At 37.6% G+C, this 20887-nt stretch overlaps 1 protein-coding gene across 6 annotated transcripts in view; it reads left to right on the top strand.

Annotated features, from left to right (window-relative positions):
* Positions 1 to 20887, top strand: part of ADAM22 (ADAM metallopeptidase domain 22) — an 80944-nt gene that overhangs the window by 32264 nt on the left and 27793 nt on the right. For 4 of the 6 annotated variants that reach the window (XM_077766823.1, XM_077766824.1, XM_077766825.1 and 1 more), the window contains exons 14-21: positions 2793 to 2873; positions 5859 to 5909; positions 6133 to 6196; positions 8003 to 8108; positions 10212 to 10331; positions 13617 to 13785; positions 15293 to 15407; positions 18467 to 18557. In XM_077766823.1, coding sequence (XP_077622949.1) covers positions 2793 to 2873; positions 5859 to 5909; positions 6133 to 6196; positions 8003 to 8108; positions 10212 to 10331; positions 13617 to 13785; positions 15293 to 15407; positions 18467 to 18557 — 797 coding nt within the window. The remainder of the gene's footprint in view (positions 1 to 2792; positions 2874 to 5858; positions 5910 to 6132; positions 6197 to 8002; positions 8109 to 10211; positions 10332 to 13616; positions 13786 to 15292; positions 15408 to 18466; positions 18558 to 20887) is intronic. The other 2 variants (XR_013335756.1, XM_077766827.1) reach the window with 1 other exon arrangement.

The raw sequence follows: 20887 nt of genomic DNA on the forward strand, positions 1-20887 counted from the left end.
TTGTATTAAGTATCTACTGTGTGCTGGCGATTGTGCTAAGCACCTTTATCTCCTATCACTGTGTGTCTGGGTTTCTCAACCCTGGCACTATTGACATTTTTGGGTGGATAATTTTTTTTTGAGAGTGTGTCTTGTGTACTGTAAGTTATTTAGCAACATCCCTGACTTCTACCCGTTAGATACAAACACCACGCCTCCCAGCCATGACAACCAAAAATATTTCTAGACATTGCCACATGCCCCATTGGGGGTAAGATCACTGTTGGTTGAGACTGTTGTCTTAGATAATGCTTACAACCGCACTTTTGGGAAAAGCGTCCTTACCCTTATTTTTCCAGTTGAGCAATCCTGGTCTCAAGGAAGTGATAGAACCTGCATATGCTCACTCAGCTATTAAGGAATAGATGTGAAGTTACATCTCAGATCTGCTGGCAGCATCCGTGTTGTTTCCACTTTATCACTATGTCTCTGGCAGCTTTTTAAGACAAGCGAGGCACTGGCAGAGATCTCTGAAAGCGCTTTCTAAAAAAGGAAGATAAAATCAAGTATGAAACAGACGTTTTTAAATTTGGGTTGTGTCGACTGTGTAATCTGTCAGCTTCTCCAACTGCTATCACAGTGAGTCCCCAATCATTTATTTCAATCTTCAACGTTTTAAGTCTGCCCATTTATAAAATGCCGTTTTTATTTTGAAGTGTAGAATTAGGGTCTTTGTGATATGAACATTTCAAGGAACAAAGATAAAATAATAGAATTACAGTGTATACAGTTAAATGTCATATCATACAAAGGAAGCTATAGCTGTATCAGTCAAGTAAGAGCTTTTTGCCACTTTGTCTCCCCCGCACCTCCCACTCTTCCTCCCACGCTAAACTCCTGGAGGAGCCAGAGGCAGGATAGTGAATGGAGGAGGGAGATTAGAAAAACAGGATGAGAAGTCCTGTGTATCTCAATTTTTCTGTATGGATTTATGATGAAGTATCTATAAGTCAGAGTTGGCAAACATTTTGCATAAAGGGGCAAGTAGTAAGTAGTTTAGGCTTTGTGGGTCATAAGCTCTCTGTCTCAGTTACTCAACTCTGCCTTTGAGAGCAGCCATTGAAAACACAGAAATAAAGGGTGACTGGGTGGCTCAGTCTGATTAAGTGTCCAACTCTTGGACCTCAGGTCATGATCTCATGGTTTCATGAGTTCAAACCCTGCTTTGGGCGCTGTGCTGACAGGGTGTAGCCTGCTTAGGATTCTCTCTCTTCCTCTCTCTTTCTGCCTCTCCCCCACTCACACTGTCTCCTCTCTCAGAATAAATAAATAAACTTTTAAAAATTTTTAGTAAAAAAATACAGAAACAAATCAGCATGGCTCTATTCCATTAAAATTTTATTTATAAAAACGTATGGCCAGCCACTTTTTGTCCTCAAGCAATAATGTGCCAACCCCTGCTCTGTAACATTGCGCATTGACTTGTTATTTTTCTTTACTCATTAGTAATTTCCAAGAGGGCAGGAACTTGGGTCACTTTGCCTACTGCATATCCCAGCACTTAGAGCAAGCTGTCCTTCACTGGGCTTTCTTTCAGAAGTTTCTTGGCAGTTCTAGAACATTTACACTCTCATATAAACTCCATCTTAAATCTGCTTATATTTCTATCTGAGATGTTCTAAAATTAAGGCTTACTTAACCCAATCCCAAGAAATTGGAAGGACTAGAACCAGAGTATATGAATTTAAATTATCTTGCTGATTTCCTTATTTTCATGGCCTATTTACTCCCACTAAAATGTGAGTTCCTTGCAAGCAGGATTCTTATGGTTTTTTCCTCCACTGAATCCCCAGTGACTAGAAAGTGCCTGGCACATTTTAAGTGCCTAGTAAATACTTGGTAAATGAATGAATACAAATTTTGTTTGGATCTTCTAAAAAAATATGTGTTGAAATTCTGAATGGAGTGGGCCATTCATATTCTAGGAACAATAGAAAACTCAGGTGCCTGGAGTGTTGTAAACAAGGCAGAGAAAATGGAAGTTAGTGGGGGTGGGAGGGGCCCACATAAAGTGTGTGTCTGTGTGAGTAGACATAAAAGCATAGAATTTATTAGCGTTTTGGAGAGAGAGAGAGAATGGTTTGGAAGAAGAGAGAAGGAGGAGGATGACTTTGTGTATCTGTTTTGTTAGGATAAAGACTCCAGCAGTTTATAAATTCAGTAAGCTTAAAATTTTATTTGTAACCCCTACACTTACGAGAAATAATTCAGGTAGTTGAAAATAGACAAAAGAAAAAAAAAAAAACAGAGGAAAGACTCTTCCCATATACAGGTGTACAAATAATAGAGGATATAGCTTTGCCAAAAAATCTAACTTTTGCAATTCAGCCTAGAATGTAACATTCAGATTTTTGGCAGATAAGGCAAAGAAGAGTAATGTGATGAAGGTGCCAGAAAGAAATGAAGAGGAAAGTGTAAATCTAAAACCTTTTTGGGAGGAAGAATTAGTAGAATTTGGACTGACTTATACTTCTGGGGAGAAGTACCATCAAGATGTACCCTATTTTAGTAGATATTGTAAGACTTCTGTGTGATGAGTATGCAGATTCTTTCACACAAGAGAAACTCTCTCTGAAAACTTAATAAATGAATGTTTCATTCAGTAACCATGGTTTTCACAGACTACCATCTTAAAACAGTTTAAAATATTCTTATCCAAAAATACTAATTTTGCTTTTTGTTTTTAAGATTATAGATGCCGTGAGAGATTTTTTTCTTCGACAGTTTTACACATTGATTTTTGTTCATTTTAGTTTCAGCCTATGGGGACTGTGTGCCGAGAAGCAGTAAATGATTGCGATATTCGCGAAACATGCTCAGGAAATTCAAGCCAGGTAATTTACAGAACCATTACTCCAAACTTAATGGGGAAAAAGCAAGGGTAGCTTTAGTGTCCTGGCCCCCAGATAAAATGTAAAGGGACGTGATGTCGTGTCTTTTCCACGTCAGTTCTCATTCTCTGTTTACTTCTGGAAATTTAGGTTTCCATGATCAAAGCTTGAGCAGATGTTCAGCATAATTTTATCTTAATGTTGAACTAACCTAAGACTGCATTCATGCCCTATTTTATTTTTGTTTTAAGGAAAGAGTGAGAAGCATTTGCTTTTTTGTCTATTTTTCTCTTCAGCTAGTTGAGACAGGAGCCAGCCACGGCAAAGAGACCCATAGAGCATTGGGTTGTGAGAAGGAGTCTGTTCTGATCTTGTTGATCTGAGACCACCTGCATCACCCCACCCATTAATAACTGCCCTCGAATTTAGTGTCATGTAGCTGTAAATGGGGAAGATGGGGGAGCTGATAAACTTTGGTGAGAGTTCACAGATTTCACGTGGTCCTTGTATATACATGGTCACATGGTCTTCAGTTGGCATGGTGGTGCGGGACTGTAAAAATGATCATGCGGGCTGAAGTCATGTAAAGTCATCTTAACGGTCAGTGGAGGAAATGACAGTTGTTCTGTGATCTTTAAAAAATGTCAGCCGACTCTTGGTTTTAAGTGAATAGGGAAATGAAAAAATAAACCAACATTTATTTAGCACACTAAATTAAAACAGAAACATTGAGAATTAAAAGCTTTATTTTTTTGTAAAATCCTTATCAGGCGTAGTTTGAGTTGTGCATGCCTTCTGTTCAGAAACCTTAAGACTCATAGTAAGTACACCTTCTATGCCTTGTTCAGTCATCAGACTCCCTTCTAAATTTGGATCAGCTTACGACATTTTATCCTTTGTACTTTCAATGTCATAAATATCTCCAGGAGATGTGAAGATGTGAATGTGAGGTTGATTTATTTTGTTGTTCTTTTGCTTTTGTTTGTTTTTGTTTTTGTTTTTTGTCAAACAGCAGTGTCAGTATTCTTAGTGATTTTTTTTTTTTCTGTAACTCAATTTACATTTGATTTGAATTTCACTTCTAGGGTCATCGTTTTTCATTGCTTTTCTGCACTTTCATCTTTGCTGGCCAGTTCCCTCTGACAGTTATCCAATTTTATAAAATGTCACGTGCCCACAGACAGAGAGGTGGCACAGCCACACCCTTTGTTGTCTGTGCATGCACTAAATGCATACAGGCAACCACCAGTCCCTGGCGGACCTTGCAGGAAGTGACAGGATAGACCACTGACTGTGATGGGCAGCTGCCATATAGTTAGTGATCATGGACTAATGAGCTGGCAGCTCAGTTTGTGCTTTATGCAATTACTCACAGTCAATATGCTGTAGTAACTCAAATGGAACTGTGTCATTGAGGTACTGCTGTCATTAACAAAACCGTGGGGACTGAAATTCATGTATATTGGAGCCATGCAAAACAACGACAGCCTACATATTTTTCTTCTACAGAAGAAGGATTCAATAGTGGTAAACCTGCATTAATCATTAAAAATGTTTTATTTTAAAGGTAGTCATCCTAAGAGAGTAAAGATCTTTTGTATAAAAAAGTATTTTCTTTTCTTACTATCTGATTAGCATTGTTTTTCTAAGTTTACACGTAGTGATGATGAGGATACAATTAATGATTACCTCATATGTTCCTGGAGAGAGAGTATATTAGAGCAACTTCTTTGGAAATAGAATAAGCAGGAGTTTTTAAAAAAAGAATCCCAAATCCAAAGATGGCATATAATGATGCTCTTGTTGAATTAGTTGTAACAGCGTAAACTGGGGATAATTATAAGTGAATATTGTAGTACAGTGGTTATATGGTTTGTTAGCACAATGCATTGTACTACAGCTATTAAAGATATTCTCTACAAAAAAGCTTATTATAACGTGAGGAAATTCATATGATGAAAAAATAAAAGGAAGAAGCCAAATATAAGATATTATCTATAACTTAATTTATATACCTGTGTTTAAAAAATCAAATTTGGGGGGCACCTGGGTGTCTTAGTTCGTTAAGCATCCGACTCTCGATTTCAGCTCAGGTCATCATCTCACAGTTTGTGACTTTGAGCCCTGCGTTGAGCTCTGAGCTGACATTGTGGAGCCTGCTTGGGGTTTTCTGTCTCCCATTTTCTTTCTGCCCCTGCCCCACTCTCACACTTGGTCTCTCTCAAAAATAAACAAACAAACAAACAAAAATAAAGTAAATAGAAAATAAAGTTTTGTAGAAAAATGTAAAGAAAATACCATAAAATAAAAAATTGTCTCTGGGTGGTGGGAACACTAGAGACTCTTTTTGTGTTTTGACTTTTCTTAACTTTTCTCAAGTGATTGTATAATTATTATAAATAGTAAAAAATGTGTAATAAATTTCAAATTACTGTTTATAGCCACACAAGAATGCTTTACAATTTTCTGCAATTGCTATAAGGGAAAACCAGGCTATAAAATAGCATGTTTTTTCTAATGTGCGCAAGGTGGACTTCTGCTCAAGGTGCATTTTAAGAGTAAGGGCTGTGGTGCCTCTCATGGTAAAAAAGAGGAAACTAGCTATTGCTCCATTTATGTTGGCCTCCTCCTTGCTTTTGTTTTGCACTCTCGTGTTTCTTACTCTAAGGAATGATGTATTTGTATAAAGCAAGATGCTCTGAAATGTTGGGGTTGGCTGAATCACTGCTGTGAGTTCTTTTTATTTGCTACTATGTAATCAACTGTTTTTGCCTCTGGTAGATCCGTATTTTTAGAGGAAAGTACACCAGTTGTTGTGTTTCCTTTTGCTTTCTCTTGATCTTTGTTGCTTTTATGTTCAGATGTTTTAAGAGACTTGCCCATATTATCAGACTTTTATTTATTTATTTTTTTAATGAAAACTTTACAGGGAGTTCAGCCTGATATTTTGCTGTGCGCTTGGTTCACAGTTCTGTTTTCATTTCCTAGTGTGCCCCAAATATTCATAAAATGGATGGATATTCATGTGATGGTATTCAGGTAGGTTACTTCATCTTTACCTAAGTCTTTCATGTGTGCCATCATGAAAGAAATACTGAAATCTAATCAGAATAGGAAAATCAGTTTAAATGGTTTATAATCCATTCTGAAGATAAAAGGCTTTATAATACCCATCTACTAGCTTTCCCAGTTGTATTTTCTTTTTCAGTGATCCAACATAAGCAGAAACTGCATCATTAATAGGTATGCTTTTCCATTTTAGGGGATTTGCTTTGGAGGAAGGTGTAAAACCAGGGATAGACAATGCAAATACATCTGGGGGCAAAGTAAGTAAATAGCGTGGCTTGACTGTTTTCACAGTATTATGTCAGACCACATGACATGTGGGCTGGAAGTAAGTTTTCTACCACTTTGTGACTGGGGGATTCTCACTGCGAGTCTTGGAAGGGACACTTTCATGGAAATTAGAGAAGAGCATCTCCTTTGAAAAGACATCGGGCTTGTTGGCTGTGCCTTTGGACAAGAAAGAAGGTGCTTTTGCTGCCAGGCAGGTGAAGTCCACCCCAGAGTGTGCAGCCTGGAGAATAGAACAAACCTGAATTTGAGCTCCGCTTACATTTCCCTCAGCTGAATGTCCTGAAGCAAAACCTATACAGACATATGGAATGGACGTGGACCCTGGATAGGGTCACCCTTGGCTTAGCACTGTAGCAGTTTGGCTAGTGTGGCTTTTTCTTCCTCAACTCTCTCTCTGAAAATTACAGGGGACATTCTGCTGAGGTAGCTCTGCAGTGTCAGAAAAAATTTTCAGTGTTACTGCTTTCAAAGTTTGTCCGATATTCTCAGGGGAACCTAACATTGATTTCTTTTTTTTCTTTTAATTTTTTTTTTTATTTATTATTTCTAGGAGAGAGAGAGAGACAGCGTGAGCAGGGGCGGGTCAGAGAGAAAGGGAGTTACAGACTGAAACAGGCTCCAGGCTCTGAGCTGGCAGTCAGCACAGAGCCCGACGCGGGGCTCAAGCCCACGAACCGCGAGATCATGACCTAAGCGAAAGTCGGACACTTAACCGACTAAGCCACCCAGGCGCCCCAACATTGATTTCTAAAACATATTATTTAAATTATATTTTCATTTAAGTGTGTATTTAAAGGTTGTGCCATTTTTTCCCCAGTGTTACTGGCCCTTTTGAAAGCAGTTTTTGCTGGAAACTCCTTCAGAAGACAGTTTGTATTAGAAAGCAAGCTCTAAAGATAATGCTAATCTTTACTTGTCACAAATAGTGGCTGCATTCTTTCTGGGAGGGGTAGTGTGTGCAGGTTTGCACTCTAAACAAAGAGTTACAGTTTGTTTCCCGTTAAAAATGGTCCTGAAACTAAGACTACTCTGTACGTTAACTAATTTTAATTTAAATTAAAAAATAAAATAAAAAATAAAAAAATAAAATATACACAAACAGTAATCATTTGGTTAGTTTGCAAAAGTCATTTTTGATCTCATTCCAGGACAATTCCAGCAGCCAGCCCTGGCTTTAGCAAAATTAAAGTTTTGTAAGCTGACATTGTTTAAAATGTTTTTTGGCACTTATACATTTAGGATGAGTTCAGTCTTATCTAGAAACAGAATAAAATTAAGGTGTCTTTTGATAGTTGTTAAGAATTAGAAAACAAGGTAGAAATTATAATGTTTTTTGAATCTTTAATTTTAGTGCAGAATTATTTTAACAAAAACTCACCATTATGATTAATAAAAATTGCCCTATGAAAAATTTGTGCTTTGTATTTGGTACTGAGGTTAAAGTGTGGAGCATTTATTCCAGGAACCATTTGGTAGCATCTTCTCTAATTATTGGCCAAATTCTGAGGAATGTTGTTCTTGGAACCTACAGCCTCAACTCTATCAAAGATAGATATAAATTGGTTTTCCAAATTTCCAGTGAGCAGTCATGAAGAATGTAGCTGAGTCATGGATGTCTGTGGTAAAGGAAAGCTCTGGAGAGCCATGGGTATAGTTTCTGGAACTGGCCACATTGCCATGAAGAGTCCTTAAATGGCACCTTTCCCTCACTGCAAACCATTTGAGCAGCTCACGTGTTCTATCCCTCACTGATAGAAAACTCTATTCTGCTTCAGAGGTGATGGCATCAGACAAATACTGCTATGAGAAACTAAATATCGAAGGAACGGAGAAGGGAAACTGTGGGAAAGACAAAGACACGTGGATACAGTGCAACAAACGGTGAGATGACGTTTGCCCAGAGTTTATCCCTTAGTTAATCACAAGTGTTACTTTCAGCATTTCATTTCCTCTTCCCTGCATCCTCCAGAGGATTCTGTTGTCTGCTCACCTCATCTTTTCACTGCATCCCAGCACCACCTTACAGAAGACTCTCGAATCTTAACATGTATGCTGGCCTCTCCCCAGAGGCCCAGGTCACACTTGCAGCTGCCTCAGGACTTTCTCACCTATAAGGCACCTGCTAGCATCTCAAAAACAACAAAAATTAATGCCACCAGAATACATACTCAGTTAACTGGCTCTGTCTTTTTGAAACCACTATATTTGTCAGAGGTCATCATAACCACTGTCCTTCAGTTTAGAAGCCTCACAATGGTCCTTGGTACCACCCTCCCTCTGACACATTGTCCAGATGCCAAATCATGGCCATTCTTCCCTTTTACTCTCCCACCATTTGTCTTTATTTCATCTTTTCATTTCCTTTCCTATTGCCCCAACTAAAACCTATGTTAACTCTTCAAATATTACAAAGGCCACTTAACAGTGTTTTAAGCCAGGAATCTCTAGCATGCTGTGTTCTGCTTTTCTACTGAGGGGCATCTGGGTGGCTCAGTTAGTTAAGTGTCTTTCTCATAGTTTTGGTTCAGGTCGTAATCTCACGATTCGTGAGTTTGAACCCTGCATCAGGCTGTGCACTGCATTTGCAGAGCCTGCTTGGGATTCTCTCTCTCCCTTTCTCTCTGCCCCTCCCCTACCTCTCTCAACACTTTATGAATTGTTTCTGGGTTTATTCTAGAAATAAATCATTTCTGGGGTGCCTGGGTGGCCCAGTCCAGTCATTTAAGCATTCAATTCTTGATTTTGGCTCAGGTTATGATCTCACAGTTTGTGGGTTCGAGTTCCACGTCAAGCTCTGTGCTGACAGCATGGAGCCTGCTTAGAATTCTCTCCCTCTCTCTCTGTCCCTGTCCTGCTCGTGCTCTCTCTTTCCCCCTCTCCTAAAATAGATAAACAAACTTAACAAAAAGTCATTTCCCTCTTCTCTGAATTTGCATGGCCTTCTGTTCTATTATTGTGGCCCTTGTACCAGCCTCTCTGTTTTACTGTGGTTTATGTGTGTAATTCTCTTCTCACCCAGAATGTATTTCCTTGACTGTGTCTTTTTTCTCTATATACCCTAACGTACTTTGTAAGCTCCGTGCATATAAATAATACTTATAAAAATGTTGACCATCTTTTCTATGTTAAGAAAGGATTTTTGTTTATTATAGATACAATAAAATGAAATAACTTTTAAAAATTATTTTTAAGGATGAATTAATACATTTTTCTGTTAGTGGTAGATATAATTTCTAATTTTCCTCTTTTCCCTACCTGATAAATCCTAATATTTCTATATGTAATCTTGCTAGACTACTAATCATTCTTGACAAGATATTTATCAGTATATGTTTTTATCATTTTGTATATTAGTAATTAAAATGTTCTAGATACATAAAATATGTCTGATGGTATTTTATACCGGTGCAAATATTTTACAAGTTATGTTATTATATGTGGCAGTTGGGGAAATAGTGGAATATATTGAAAAAGGGATCATGAGTGTGTGTGTGTGTGCGCGCGCTATATTTAGATATAGACACATACCCCCCCCACACACACATAATTCTTCTTTAATTTTGGGGCAACAGGCTGAAGAAAGAGCTGTATTCCAAAAGAATACTCATCCAAAGGTCATTTATTCATTTACCAAATATTAAAAAATGTTTTAGCATATCCAAGTATGTTCTAGGGAAAGAGATTCTGATCTAAAAGAAGTCTATTTAATGGGTAATTTCTTTTAGACAAATACTTGAACTAATGGACCGTAAAGGAAAAGCCAGAACGCAGTTGGGATTTTGGTGCACTAATAAGAGTTTCAGAGAAGACACTTTTTAAAATGGGAGGCAAAGTAATTTGGGCTTATTTAGCTTGTAGCTTAAGCAAATAAAATATAGTTGATGAAAAACAAATGCTAAAATGAGGGAAGATTATTGTTCTAACTATACGTGGTTTGTTCTCTCTTTGGAGAAAGAAGTAAAGAATTGGTGTCTTTTAAAACAGGGATGTGCTTTGTGGTTACCTTTTGTGCACCAATATTGGTAATATCCCAAGGCTTGGAGAACTTGATGGTGAAATCACATCTACTTTGGTTGTGCAGCAGGGAAGAACATTAAACTGCAGGTAATGTTCTGCCTCTTTCATTAGAATACTGGTCATCTTATTTTTTTTTTTTTTTAATGTTTTATTTATTTCTAGGAGAGAGAGAGAGAGCGAGAGCGTGAGCAGGGGAGGGTCAGAGAGAGAGGGAGTCACAGACTGAAACAGGCTCCAGGCTCTGAGCTGGCAGCCAGCACAGAGCCCGACGCGGGGCTCGAACCCACGAACCGCGAGTACATGACCTAAGCGAAAGTCGGACGCTTAACCGACTAAGCCACCCAGGCGCCCCTGGTCATCTTATTTTTGAGGACTGTCACGTAGAATCGATTCTGTTTTCAGGTTCCATGCATGTTAGCAAGCCAACATGGAATTTAGCCCAGAGAGGTGACTGAGTAAGTCCTGACACAAGAGGGTTGAAAAGAAGATATGAATTAGTTGACTGTGGTTGCTGGAGTTATGTTTAATGGGTCAGTAATACCTTGGCAGGATTTGGTTTGCATTTCATTCCTATTAAGGAAAATGAGTGAGGACTCCTGGGTAAAATCAGTGGATTAAATATATGTATCTTCTTTTACTTCCCTCTGAAATCCCACTAAAGTGACTGTACCTGGATCTTTTTTAGAATTCATGTATCTGCAGGGAGGCAGAGAAAGGGAGAGAAGAAAACAGCAACAAAATTTTGGAGCATAGAAAGCAAATGGATGTGTGGCAAATAGTTGTCAAAACTAAGAAAGCTGAATTCCTAAGTCAGTAATGGGGAAAACTGAGAGCTAACCCAGTATATAAAGTCAGTTCCCAAAAGGCTTATAAATTGGTAGCATCATATACTTCTGCAAGAAGGAGTAAAGGATTTGGGGCAAGGAAGAGCTAAAATAAAGAAGATAGTTGAAAGTCTGCTAACAAATTACTTCCTGACTCATCTAACTGGGATGACCCAGTTAGACTCACCCTCCCAATGAAGATTTGAGCTTTACATTCTGCAGATAACAAAGTGGGTTTCCCAACTGAAGGATAGCTAGTAATGTTGATATCAGGGTGTATGGAAGTGATCTAGCTTCATTGATGTTCAGCTAGAAAGCCCTAAAATTTCCTATCGTTTATCTGATTTCCTAACTCAAATATGAGCAGTTTATCAGACACGTGAAGAAAGTCTCTAACACACATACACAGAGAGATAAAAACAGTGAGGAAAAAAGGCACCTGTCAATATTTATATGAGATAAGATATCTCTGTCATGAAACCAGAATAGAGTGCTATTTAATGAAGAGCAGACATGCCTGGGTAGCTCAGTCAATTGAGCATCCAACTCGATGCCAGAGTTGTAGAATTGAGCCCTGTTTCAGACTCCATGTTGAATGTGGAGCCTGCTTAAGATTCCCTCTCTTTCTCCCCCTGTACATTTACCCAGCTCTTTCTCACTCTCACCCTCTCTGAAAACAGAAAAAAATTAAAAAGAATGAAGAGCATCCATAGAAATAACGTGCTCTTGGAAATTTTAAAATAGGGAGGTAGGAATTAAACTCAGTAGTTGAAATTATCTCCCAGAAAGTAGGGCTAAAGCAGCAGAGGAATGGAACATAGAGAAAACCTCACCAAGTTGGAATAGAAATGATGAACACAGAAAATAGCAGGGAGGAAATTGTCAGTGAGTGACTTTGATTGTCTACAACGAATAGACTTGAGTTTCTTCATTGACAGGTTCACCAAGTGCCAAATACACTGAGTGAAATTAGGGGCACATTTAAACATATCACTATGAAATCTCACAACATTAGGATAAAGAAAAGAATCCCAAGTGTTTCTGGGGGATAGGGGAAGGGTCAGACTTAAGATCTTATTAACAGGAGCCCTGGGAACCAGAAGACAATGGAGAACATGGTTTTCAAACTCAGTTATGTACCCAGGCAAGACATCAATCATGTGTGAAAATAGAAAATTAGAGACACTTTTAGGTGTTCAAGATGCCCCCCAATTTATTCCCCTGTACCATTTCTCAGGAAGCTATTGTGGAAATTGTACTCCACCAAAAATGAAAGAGTAAACTAAGAGAAAGGCCGGGCATGTAGGAAACAAAACACCCAGCAAGAAGACAAGGCAGTCCTACAGCAGATGGTGAGGGGACATCCGAGGGTTACAGTTTTCCACAAGGTACAGCAGACAACCAGATCATCCAGGAACAGGGCACACTCCTGATAGAAACTCCAGGAGAGATTTCTACAGGAAGGTGAACTGATGCTCAGACGCATCTTGAGTACGGATTTGGGGTCAGCAGAGTTTGATCAGTTTTACGTTAGTGACAGATTCTTAGAAAAGTAGGCAAAAAAGACAACAAATAAGAGACTTGCTAATCTGAGGGAAGATGAAAAGTTGCACAGGAAAAGGAAAGGTTTAATTATGGCACACTGTATCACTCAACTGAATAACATTTACATAGTCATAATAATGTGCCCTTTTATTATTGATTTAACTATTCATTAAACAAAACTTATGATGGGGTACAGGAGAAAGACATAAATTTTCAAATTCCATAGAGGGAAGTTGGTTGATAATATTTAGAAAAATAAAAAATAGTAACACTCATTATTTAAACATATGTGCATAAATAACAAAAGAATCAATTAAAAGTAGAAAGTAGTTTCTTCCAAGGAGGAATATATGATGGTGGAGAGAGCACTGACCCACTTTATTGCATTTAAAAAACTGATTTATCTGATTGACTCTTTAAACTATATGTACATGACATTTTGATAAAAATAAATAAAAAGAGTGGAGATTTATGTGCTGGCATTGACATGGCACCATTTGAATAAATCAATTATGAATATACCTCATTCTGATTTTTAAAAAATTTCTATGTAACATTTAGGCTTGCTCTATTGAATAGTGAAGTTATAATATAAATTAGCAACCTTCTTGGGAAATGTATAGCCAAACCACTTCTCATGCTTGTTTGAAACCTGTTTGAAATCTTGAAACCTACTTACCTACCAAATCAAATCCTAGCAATAATGGTTCACTTGACTTGTACATGATAGCCAAGGCAAAATGATAAAGCTACTTCAATTCAGGCCTTTATATAATAATTATATTTAAATTCTAAAATATGTCAGTATCTCAAGAGCATTGGATCAAAAGATTCAATTGCTTTCTTCATTTAAAGGAAGAAAATGCTTATGCTGTTGGTTTTTATTAGCTAATGAGTAGAAAATAAAGAAGGTAGTATTACCTGTGTTTTAGTTTTGTAAAGCAGATTCTCAAAATAAATGTGACTTAATGGATCTCATTTTCTTTTTGCTTCCTGTTTTTAGTGGTGGGCATGTGAAACTTGAGGAAGATGTAGATCTTGGCTATGTGGAAGACGGGACACCTTGTGGTCCCCAAATGATGTGTTTAGAACACAGGTGTCTTCCTGTGGCTTCCTTCAACTTTAGTACTTGCTTAAGCAATAAAGAAGGCACTGTTTGTTCAGGAAATGGAGTAAGTATTTAGTACCTTGCCATAGGGAAACTCATCTATTCTTTTATATCACAGAAATAGATATGATCCTAACCTGCTTATTTTGTAAAAATGGAAAATATGCATACCCATGTTTCTAGCTGGCATGTAAACAGTTATTTGGTCTTGGTCATTGGAATATTTCTGTTGTGTAATCTGTGCAAGTCTGGGAATAAGAAAAAGTATAGTTTTCCTAACCAAATTCTTCTATTTTTCTTTTTTATCACATTTAATGTGATCTCATGTAATGGAAGTAGAATGGCCAGTTTTCTACAAGTGATCTGGGAGAGAAATTTTAATAAACTGTAATGGGATTTTTTAAAAAGGGTGTAAGATCAGGATCATTGGCCACAATATTTAACAATTGGTATTGTTCAGGCACTGAGCAATTAGAACAAATCATAAGTACCTGCTGTGGCCACACCAAGTGTGTATCAGCTGAGGATAACTCCTTGAAATAAAAACTGAATAATTCGGGGAAATGTTTATCAACAAATGAGTAGAAATAATGGCATTGTATAAAAGACTACATTTTATTCTTTGTCATATATCTGATAATGTCAGTCCTAGATAACAAAGTTTGTAGGTTAGATAAACATGCTCTATTAGTGATGATAGTTTTGTCATTTTCAATTAGGAATTCCTATACTAATAAAATAATTTTTACTTCTTTCTTTTGGCATGTACTGTGATTTTCTTTCTCCCCTCACCAGATTCTTTGCTTGAACTGGTCATGTTATCCAGTTGAGGTGAAGGATCCCTGTCCTGAAATTGTAAGCCTTTAATCCCAGTCATTCCATGTAGATCCTCAGGGATGTGCCAAGAAGTTTCTTAGGGAGGCTTTACTAGTAACTCTTTGCCAAAGGATAGGTATTCTTATGGCATATGAAAGTGGAGAAGACATGTAGTAAGTAGTTCTGCTCCTGTAGAGCAGTCTGCTAAGTCTTCTTTCTTTAATAAGTAAAAAGATGTTAGTGGAAATGCTTTTTGGGAAGATAGGGCAAAAACATTGGAATTATTTCTTGTTCATTCATGCTAATGACAACAATGTTTTCTTCACCTAGAATTCCTGACCTTTTCTTTGGAAGAAAGGAACTTTTGTATTGGATAGTTGGCAAATGATTGTTATTCTGCTTAGTTTTAAAAATCTCCTTGCTAGAAATTTTTTTAAATAAAAAAAATAAAAACCTCCCTCCTATAAAATTTAAGTTAATGAAATTCAAAACAGTAATTTGATTGATTTCTTTTTGAACTGTAAACTCCTATTCCCCTTTAAAATTCATTATTCCCTTTGGGTCTAACTGCTGATCTCTAGAAAATATTATTTTGGGTACTTGATTGAGAAATAAGGTAATTAGTGTGAAGAAGAAAGTACCAATAATTTTTCAGCACCATCAAATTCTAGGCATAAAGCAGTTAGAAATCAGTGTTTATTTTTCATGCCATTGTATCAGAGTGACGTTTCCTCTGTATTGATCATGGATTTCAGGTTTGCAGTAATGAGCTGAAGTGTGTGTGTAACAGACACTGGGTGGGTGCAGACTGCAGTACTTACTTCCCTCACAATGAAGACTCCAAGACTGGCATTACTCTGTCTGGCAATGGTAGGTACTGGATTTGGTGCCAATGCATCATTTTTAAACATAACAAAAGAGAACTCCTCAGACCGTTTCATTTAGATTATAATTCAAGTATAAAATACAACTGGAATCTACAGTGTGAAATGGATATTTTCCATTAAATTGTAATCATGTGTAATATTGAATATAACTTAGACTACTGCTTGAGCCTCATCTTGTCCTACATCAGACTGAGATTTTTCAAGTATTATATTTTTGGGGGGCTGACAACAAAACCCTAGCATTTCTTTTATGTGAAAAAGTAGTAGTTCTATTTCTGAACTGTCTGAATTTAAGGGGAGAGTTTTATATTTGGGGACCGAATGCATAGGAAAAAAAAACAGTTGAAGAATTGATTTTTAAATGTTTTGTTGACTTTAATGTTTTTTTTAAGTGTATTTATTTTCAAAGACAGAGAGAACAGAGCAAGCATGAGCAGGGGAGGGACAGAGAGAGAGAGAGAGAGAGAGAATCCCAAGCAGGCTCTGGGTGATCAGTGCATGACCTGATGTGGGGCTCAGTCTCATGAATCATGAGATCATGACTGAGCCGAAACCAAGAGTCAGGTGCTTAACTGGCTGAGCCACCCAGGTGCCCCGACTTTAATATTTTTCATTACAGAATCTTGTCTCTATTCAGCCCAGGTTCTGTAGCCTGAACTGTAGGTAATTCTAGAAGTAGTAACCTTGGCCAAGGTGCCTGGAAAGGGATTAAATACATGGATAATAAACAACAGGTGCAGATCCATAAGCTATTGTCGTCCAACTGGAGAAGTCGAAATTAAACACAGAGAGTTGAAAGAACACAGACATTGCAAGTTGACGTCCCCTTTTAAGCTATTTTATTATCTTTCATGATTGAGTATTCTGCAGTAAGTAATTCTCAGATTATGAAGTCCATTCACTTCCAGAGAATGAGAAAAAAGAAGTATGTTTATTGTAATCTTCCAGACAGGTTAAAATTCTTAGCCAAGATGACTCTAGCAAGGAAGATCAAAGAATTAAGATTCTGGTATCCCCAGTCTTAGCAATGGTAATGTGGAGCTTTTTTACAGTAGTTAATGCAGAGATGTGGCTGTTCAGGTCCATGGATTTAAATGACTTGTCCAAAGTCTTACCATTACCTAGAAATAACCAGGCCAGCATCCAAGTTTATTGGTCCCTGTTAAAAGTCACTGGAAGAAAAGGAAGACAGACATGCTAGGCCTTAGAGTAGGAAGACTCCAATGACCCAGAGAGTCCTCTGGCATCTGCATCCACCCATCCCACAGAGGACCTGGCCAGGGTGGAGTCTGCAAGTTGCCCCAGATGCCCTGCTGCCTGAAATGACTTACTGAGGGCTCCCAGACAGGGAGGCTGCCACTTCTGTCATGGAGATTTGCCATCTGCTCTAGTTGCACATGATCACTGATTGTTGACATCTAGAAGGATGCTTCAGGAGTGCAGCAGACAAAGAGAGATCTGAGCTTCCCTGAGTGAAACAGATCTGGGTGATTGAAGTGTGTGGTATAAATCATCATCAGCTCAATAGCCCGGCTTCTGATCTGTCTTTTCTGCTCTTGGCCATCACTTGAGCAATTTGACCAAGGCTTTGACTTACTGGGCCACTCACACCACCGTGATCCCTGCTGTGGATTACATCTCTGCCTACCTGACAGCAGGTGGAGACACAACAGTGCCATTACTGAGTCCTGAGAGTCAGCCCTGCCTTGGCCCTCTGCCAGCCTGCTGCTGCCTCACTGTCAAGCCTGACCAGCACTGATCTCCTGCTTACTATAGTCTTCTTATTCTTTGTTTTTTTCCTTCTCTAGGATGCAACAGCCGTTATTACGAAGACTAGGTGCTTTTATTATCTATATCACCTAAGCACTGATTATATAAATTGGTGGACATGGTTTCTCTCTTAAGGAGCTAATCTTTGAGAGACAGTGTATCACATGTACAACCAAAAGCAATAAGAACTTTGGATTAGTTGTCAAGATGGAGTGACATGGGGGCACCCGGGTGGCTCAGTCAGTTAAACATTTGACTCTTGATTTTGGGTCAGATCATGATCTCGCAGCTCATGGGTTTGACTCCTGCTTTGGGCTCTGCGCTTGACAGTGTTTAGAGCCTGCTTGGGATTCTCTCACTCTCCCTCTCTCTCTGCTTCTGCCCCACTCCTGTGCTCTCTTCTCTCTCCTATGTGCTTTCTCTCTGTCTCAAAATAAATAAACTTGAAAAAAAAAAAGATGGAGCTGTATGTACTGTAACATCTCTGGAATTCCTGAGGAAGAGATCAGGGTCAAAGAGAACATGGATTTCTTCTACAGGTTCTTGTCCAAAGAGTGCTATGGCAATATAATAGGCTCACCCTTCCCCCACCCCCCCTTTTTTTCTTTCAGTCTTTACTCTTCTTGTAGTTCAGTGACCTCATCTTATTTTTGAGAAAATTACATGGAAAATAAAACTGTGCAAAATGCTCTGGGACAAGAATTAAAAGGGACTGTAAGCAAAGAATTATTTTTAAAAAAAACAATTGATGGGGAGGTGCCTGAGTGGCTCAGTCAGTTAAACGTCCGACTTCATCTCAGGTCATGATCTAGCAGTTTCTGGGTTTGACCCAGGCTCTGTGCATCAGGCTCTGTGCTGACAGCTCGGAGCCTGGAGCTGCTTCAGATTCAGTGTCTCCCTCTCTCTCTGCTCCTCCACCCATCATGCTCTGTCTCTATCTCTCAAAAATAAATTAAAAGTTTAAAAAAACACAATTGATGGGGATTGCTAAGTAATGGTTGGTTTCTTATCCCTTTAAAAAACACTCACTTTTTTACTTCACAGCCCATACAAATATCAAATCATTATATTGTACAACTGAAACTGCTACAACATTATATCAATTGTAGCTCAAAAAATTAAATTAAGACTGGCAAAAGAAAAAATACCCACTTTTTAAAACAAATAATTTTGTTAGCATGAAGATTACAAATATGGAGAATAAAGTTCCTGAAAGAATTTCATATCAAAATTTCGATTATATACACTGATCTTCATTGTTTTCCCCCACAGGTGTTGCTGGTACCAATATCATAATAGGCATAATCGCTGGCACCATCTTGGTGCTGGCCCTCATATTAGGAATAACTGCGTGGGGCTATAAGTAAGTAAAATGTCTCCGTACTGTTTCTATCAAAATATGCTTTAACACATTTTAAGTGAATTAAACATCTAGAAAGTTTTGTAGCATTTTCAGGGAAAATCATTCTGCCTGAACATGCAATCAGTGATTATTCTTGGCATGATTAGAGGTAATAATAATTTATTATTCTTTAGATTTTGAAATAACTGCCTTCTATTCTCAAAGTCAAGGATATTGTTTTAAAACCATGATGTGAAGTAGAACAATCTAAATTGTGTCTTCCAACAAGGCTGTGTTGGTTTGCTCTTTTAGAGACACAGGTTCTCTTCACTTAAACCCATACCCAGAAATCTAGGCAAGATGGGCAGATAGGGAGCATAGTGCTTCCCTAACCACAACGGTGGTAACATCAGAATCAACAAGAACAGCAGCAGCACATCTGTGACTGAGTACTTGGTATGGCCTTGCATGGTGCTAAGGGCAAAACCTCTTTATCTTCATTCCCAGCATGAAGGAGGTACTATTATTTGTTAATATTAGGTGTTTATGTGTGAAGAAAATACTGTTCAGATATTTGTTCAAATTAAAATTCAACTTTAAGTTACAACTTTTACCATCTAATTCTTTTTTTTTATGTTTATTTATCATGGAGAGAGAGAGAGAGAGAAACTGCATGAGCAGGGGAGAGGCAGAGAGTGAGGAGACACAGAATCTGTTCAATAGAGTGAACACTATATACTTAACTTACTGAGCCACCCATGCACCCCTACAACCTAATTCTTAAGCTTCCAAGTTCAGTTTACAAGTTTTTGGTTCTTCTATATAATTTTTAAAAAGTTACAAATTATATAACTTTTAAATACAGAATCCCCTTGAGCATTTAAGCTGAGTAAATGACTTCAAAAATTCCAAACATATTTATATATTTAATATGTTCAACTTCCTTTTAAAGTACATCTTATGACGTAAAATATTTCCTTAGTATTCAAATAACTTATTTAAATTTAATAAGTTGAAACTTAAATATGGTGCACCTTAAGTTCTGTTTCATATTTCAACTTAAAATCATAGTCCTGCTGATCTCTGATGATGATATCTCAGCACCCGGAGCCTAGGGTGTTTCTCCGTTTTGAAGGGGCTGCAATTTTTTCTAGGCATTCTGGCTGTTACCGCATTTTAGCATCTTTTCCCCCTCATAGACCAAACTTAGTTCACTGAAAGACTTGGGTATTAAAATAGTTTAGGCTTCCAAATTACCCCAAACCTTTGAATAGAGTGAGCACTATATACTTATATGCTATTCATTATTATTCTTACCTGACATAGTCTTAAACCAATTAAATTAAAAGAAATCACTTTAAAAGTGTATACGGCTGTTGCTCTTTCTGAGACCAAAACTCTGAAAGAGTTGCTTTGATGGAAAAGACAGAGCATTTAGCTTACTGCCAAGATAAAGTTCGTATGCTAAAAGCTTTAACATACAGAAGGCATTTGTGGAAGGCTATATTAACAAGTAGCCCAGACAGCTCAGCATACAGTTCAGCACAGCATAGTAAATACTGCCTAGTCCAATGAAGGAGCGCATAGCATAGTAGGAATGCTTTGCCTTGCTTAAATGAGAACCTAGCTCTGTATCAGCTCATATATGTTCATTACCTGTGGGCCTTTTTGATGCACAGGCCATCAAGTGTATTGCATACTTACATTTGCAACTAGTGATTTCAGCATAACATTTAAAGCTATAAAATTAAATGTCTGAAAGTAAGGCTTTTCTGTATATTTATTGTTTGATCTTGCCTCATACCTCAGGTGAATTAGCCCCATCTTGGAATTACACTGTTTCCTCAACTTCCCTGATTTAAGACCTGTGTAGTAATTGTCTTCACAGGCTTTGCAGTCATGAAGTAGCTCAGTGGTTTCATTTGTCATGTGAAAAGGGGAAAGCAAAATTATTACTTCTCTTGTGTGTGATTTTCTGCCACCTACTGATACAAATTGGTATTCATGTTTTTGCAATCTTTGAATAAATTCCCTTTCAGAAAATATGAAATCTAAACTTTTACTCCTATTGCTAATGAAATTACCTTTGCTTTAATTATAAGGATTAAAATATGTCTTTCTGTATACCATTTCTTATTTTTATGAAATTTTTTTGAGATTTCACTGTTTTTTTTCATTTCTAAATATATGTACTTTGCATATTCACTAAGGAAAAAGACAAATCTTATTCATACCACAATATCCTCTTTATAAAATAGTTTGAGCATAAATTATAGAGGTTTTAATGCTACTAAAGTTTTTAAGAATATGCTTAAGAACAGAAAGAGGGGCGCCTGGGTGGCTTAGTCGGT

Source organism: Crocuta crocuta, unplaced genomic scaffold (genome assembly GCF_008692635.1).
Source record: "Crocuta crocuta isolate KB4526 unplaced genomic scaffold, BGI_CrCroc_1.0 scaffold165, whole genome shotgun sequence".
Taxonomy (NCBI): Eukaryota; Metazoa; Chordata; class Mammalia; order Carnivora; family Hyaenidae; genus Crocuta; species Crocuta crocuta.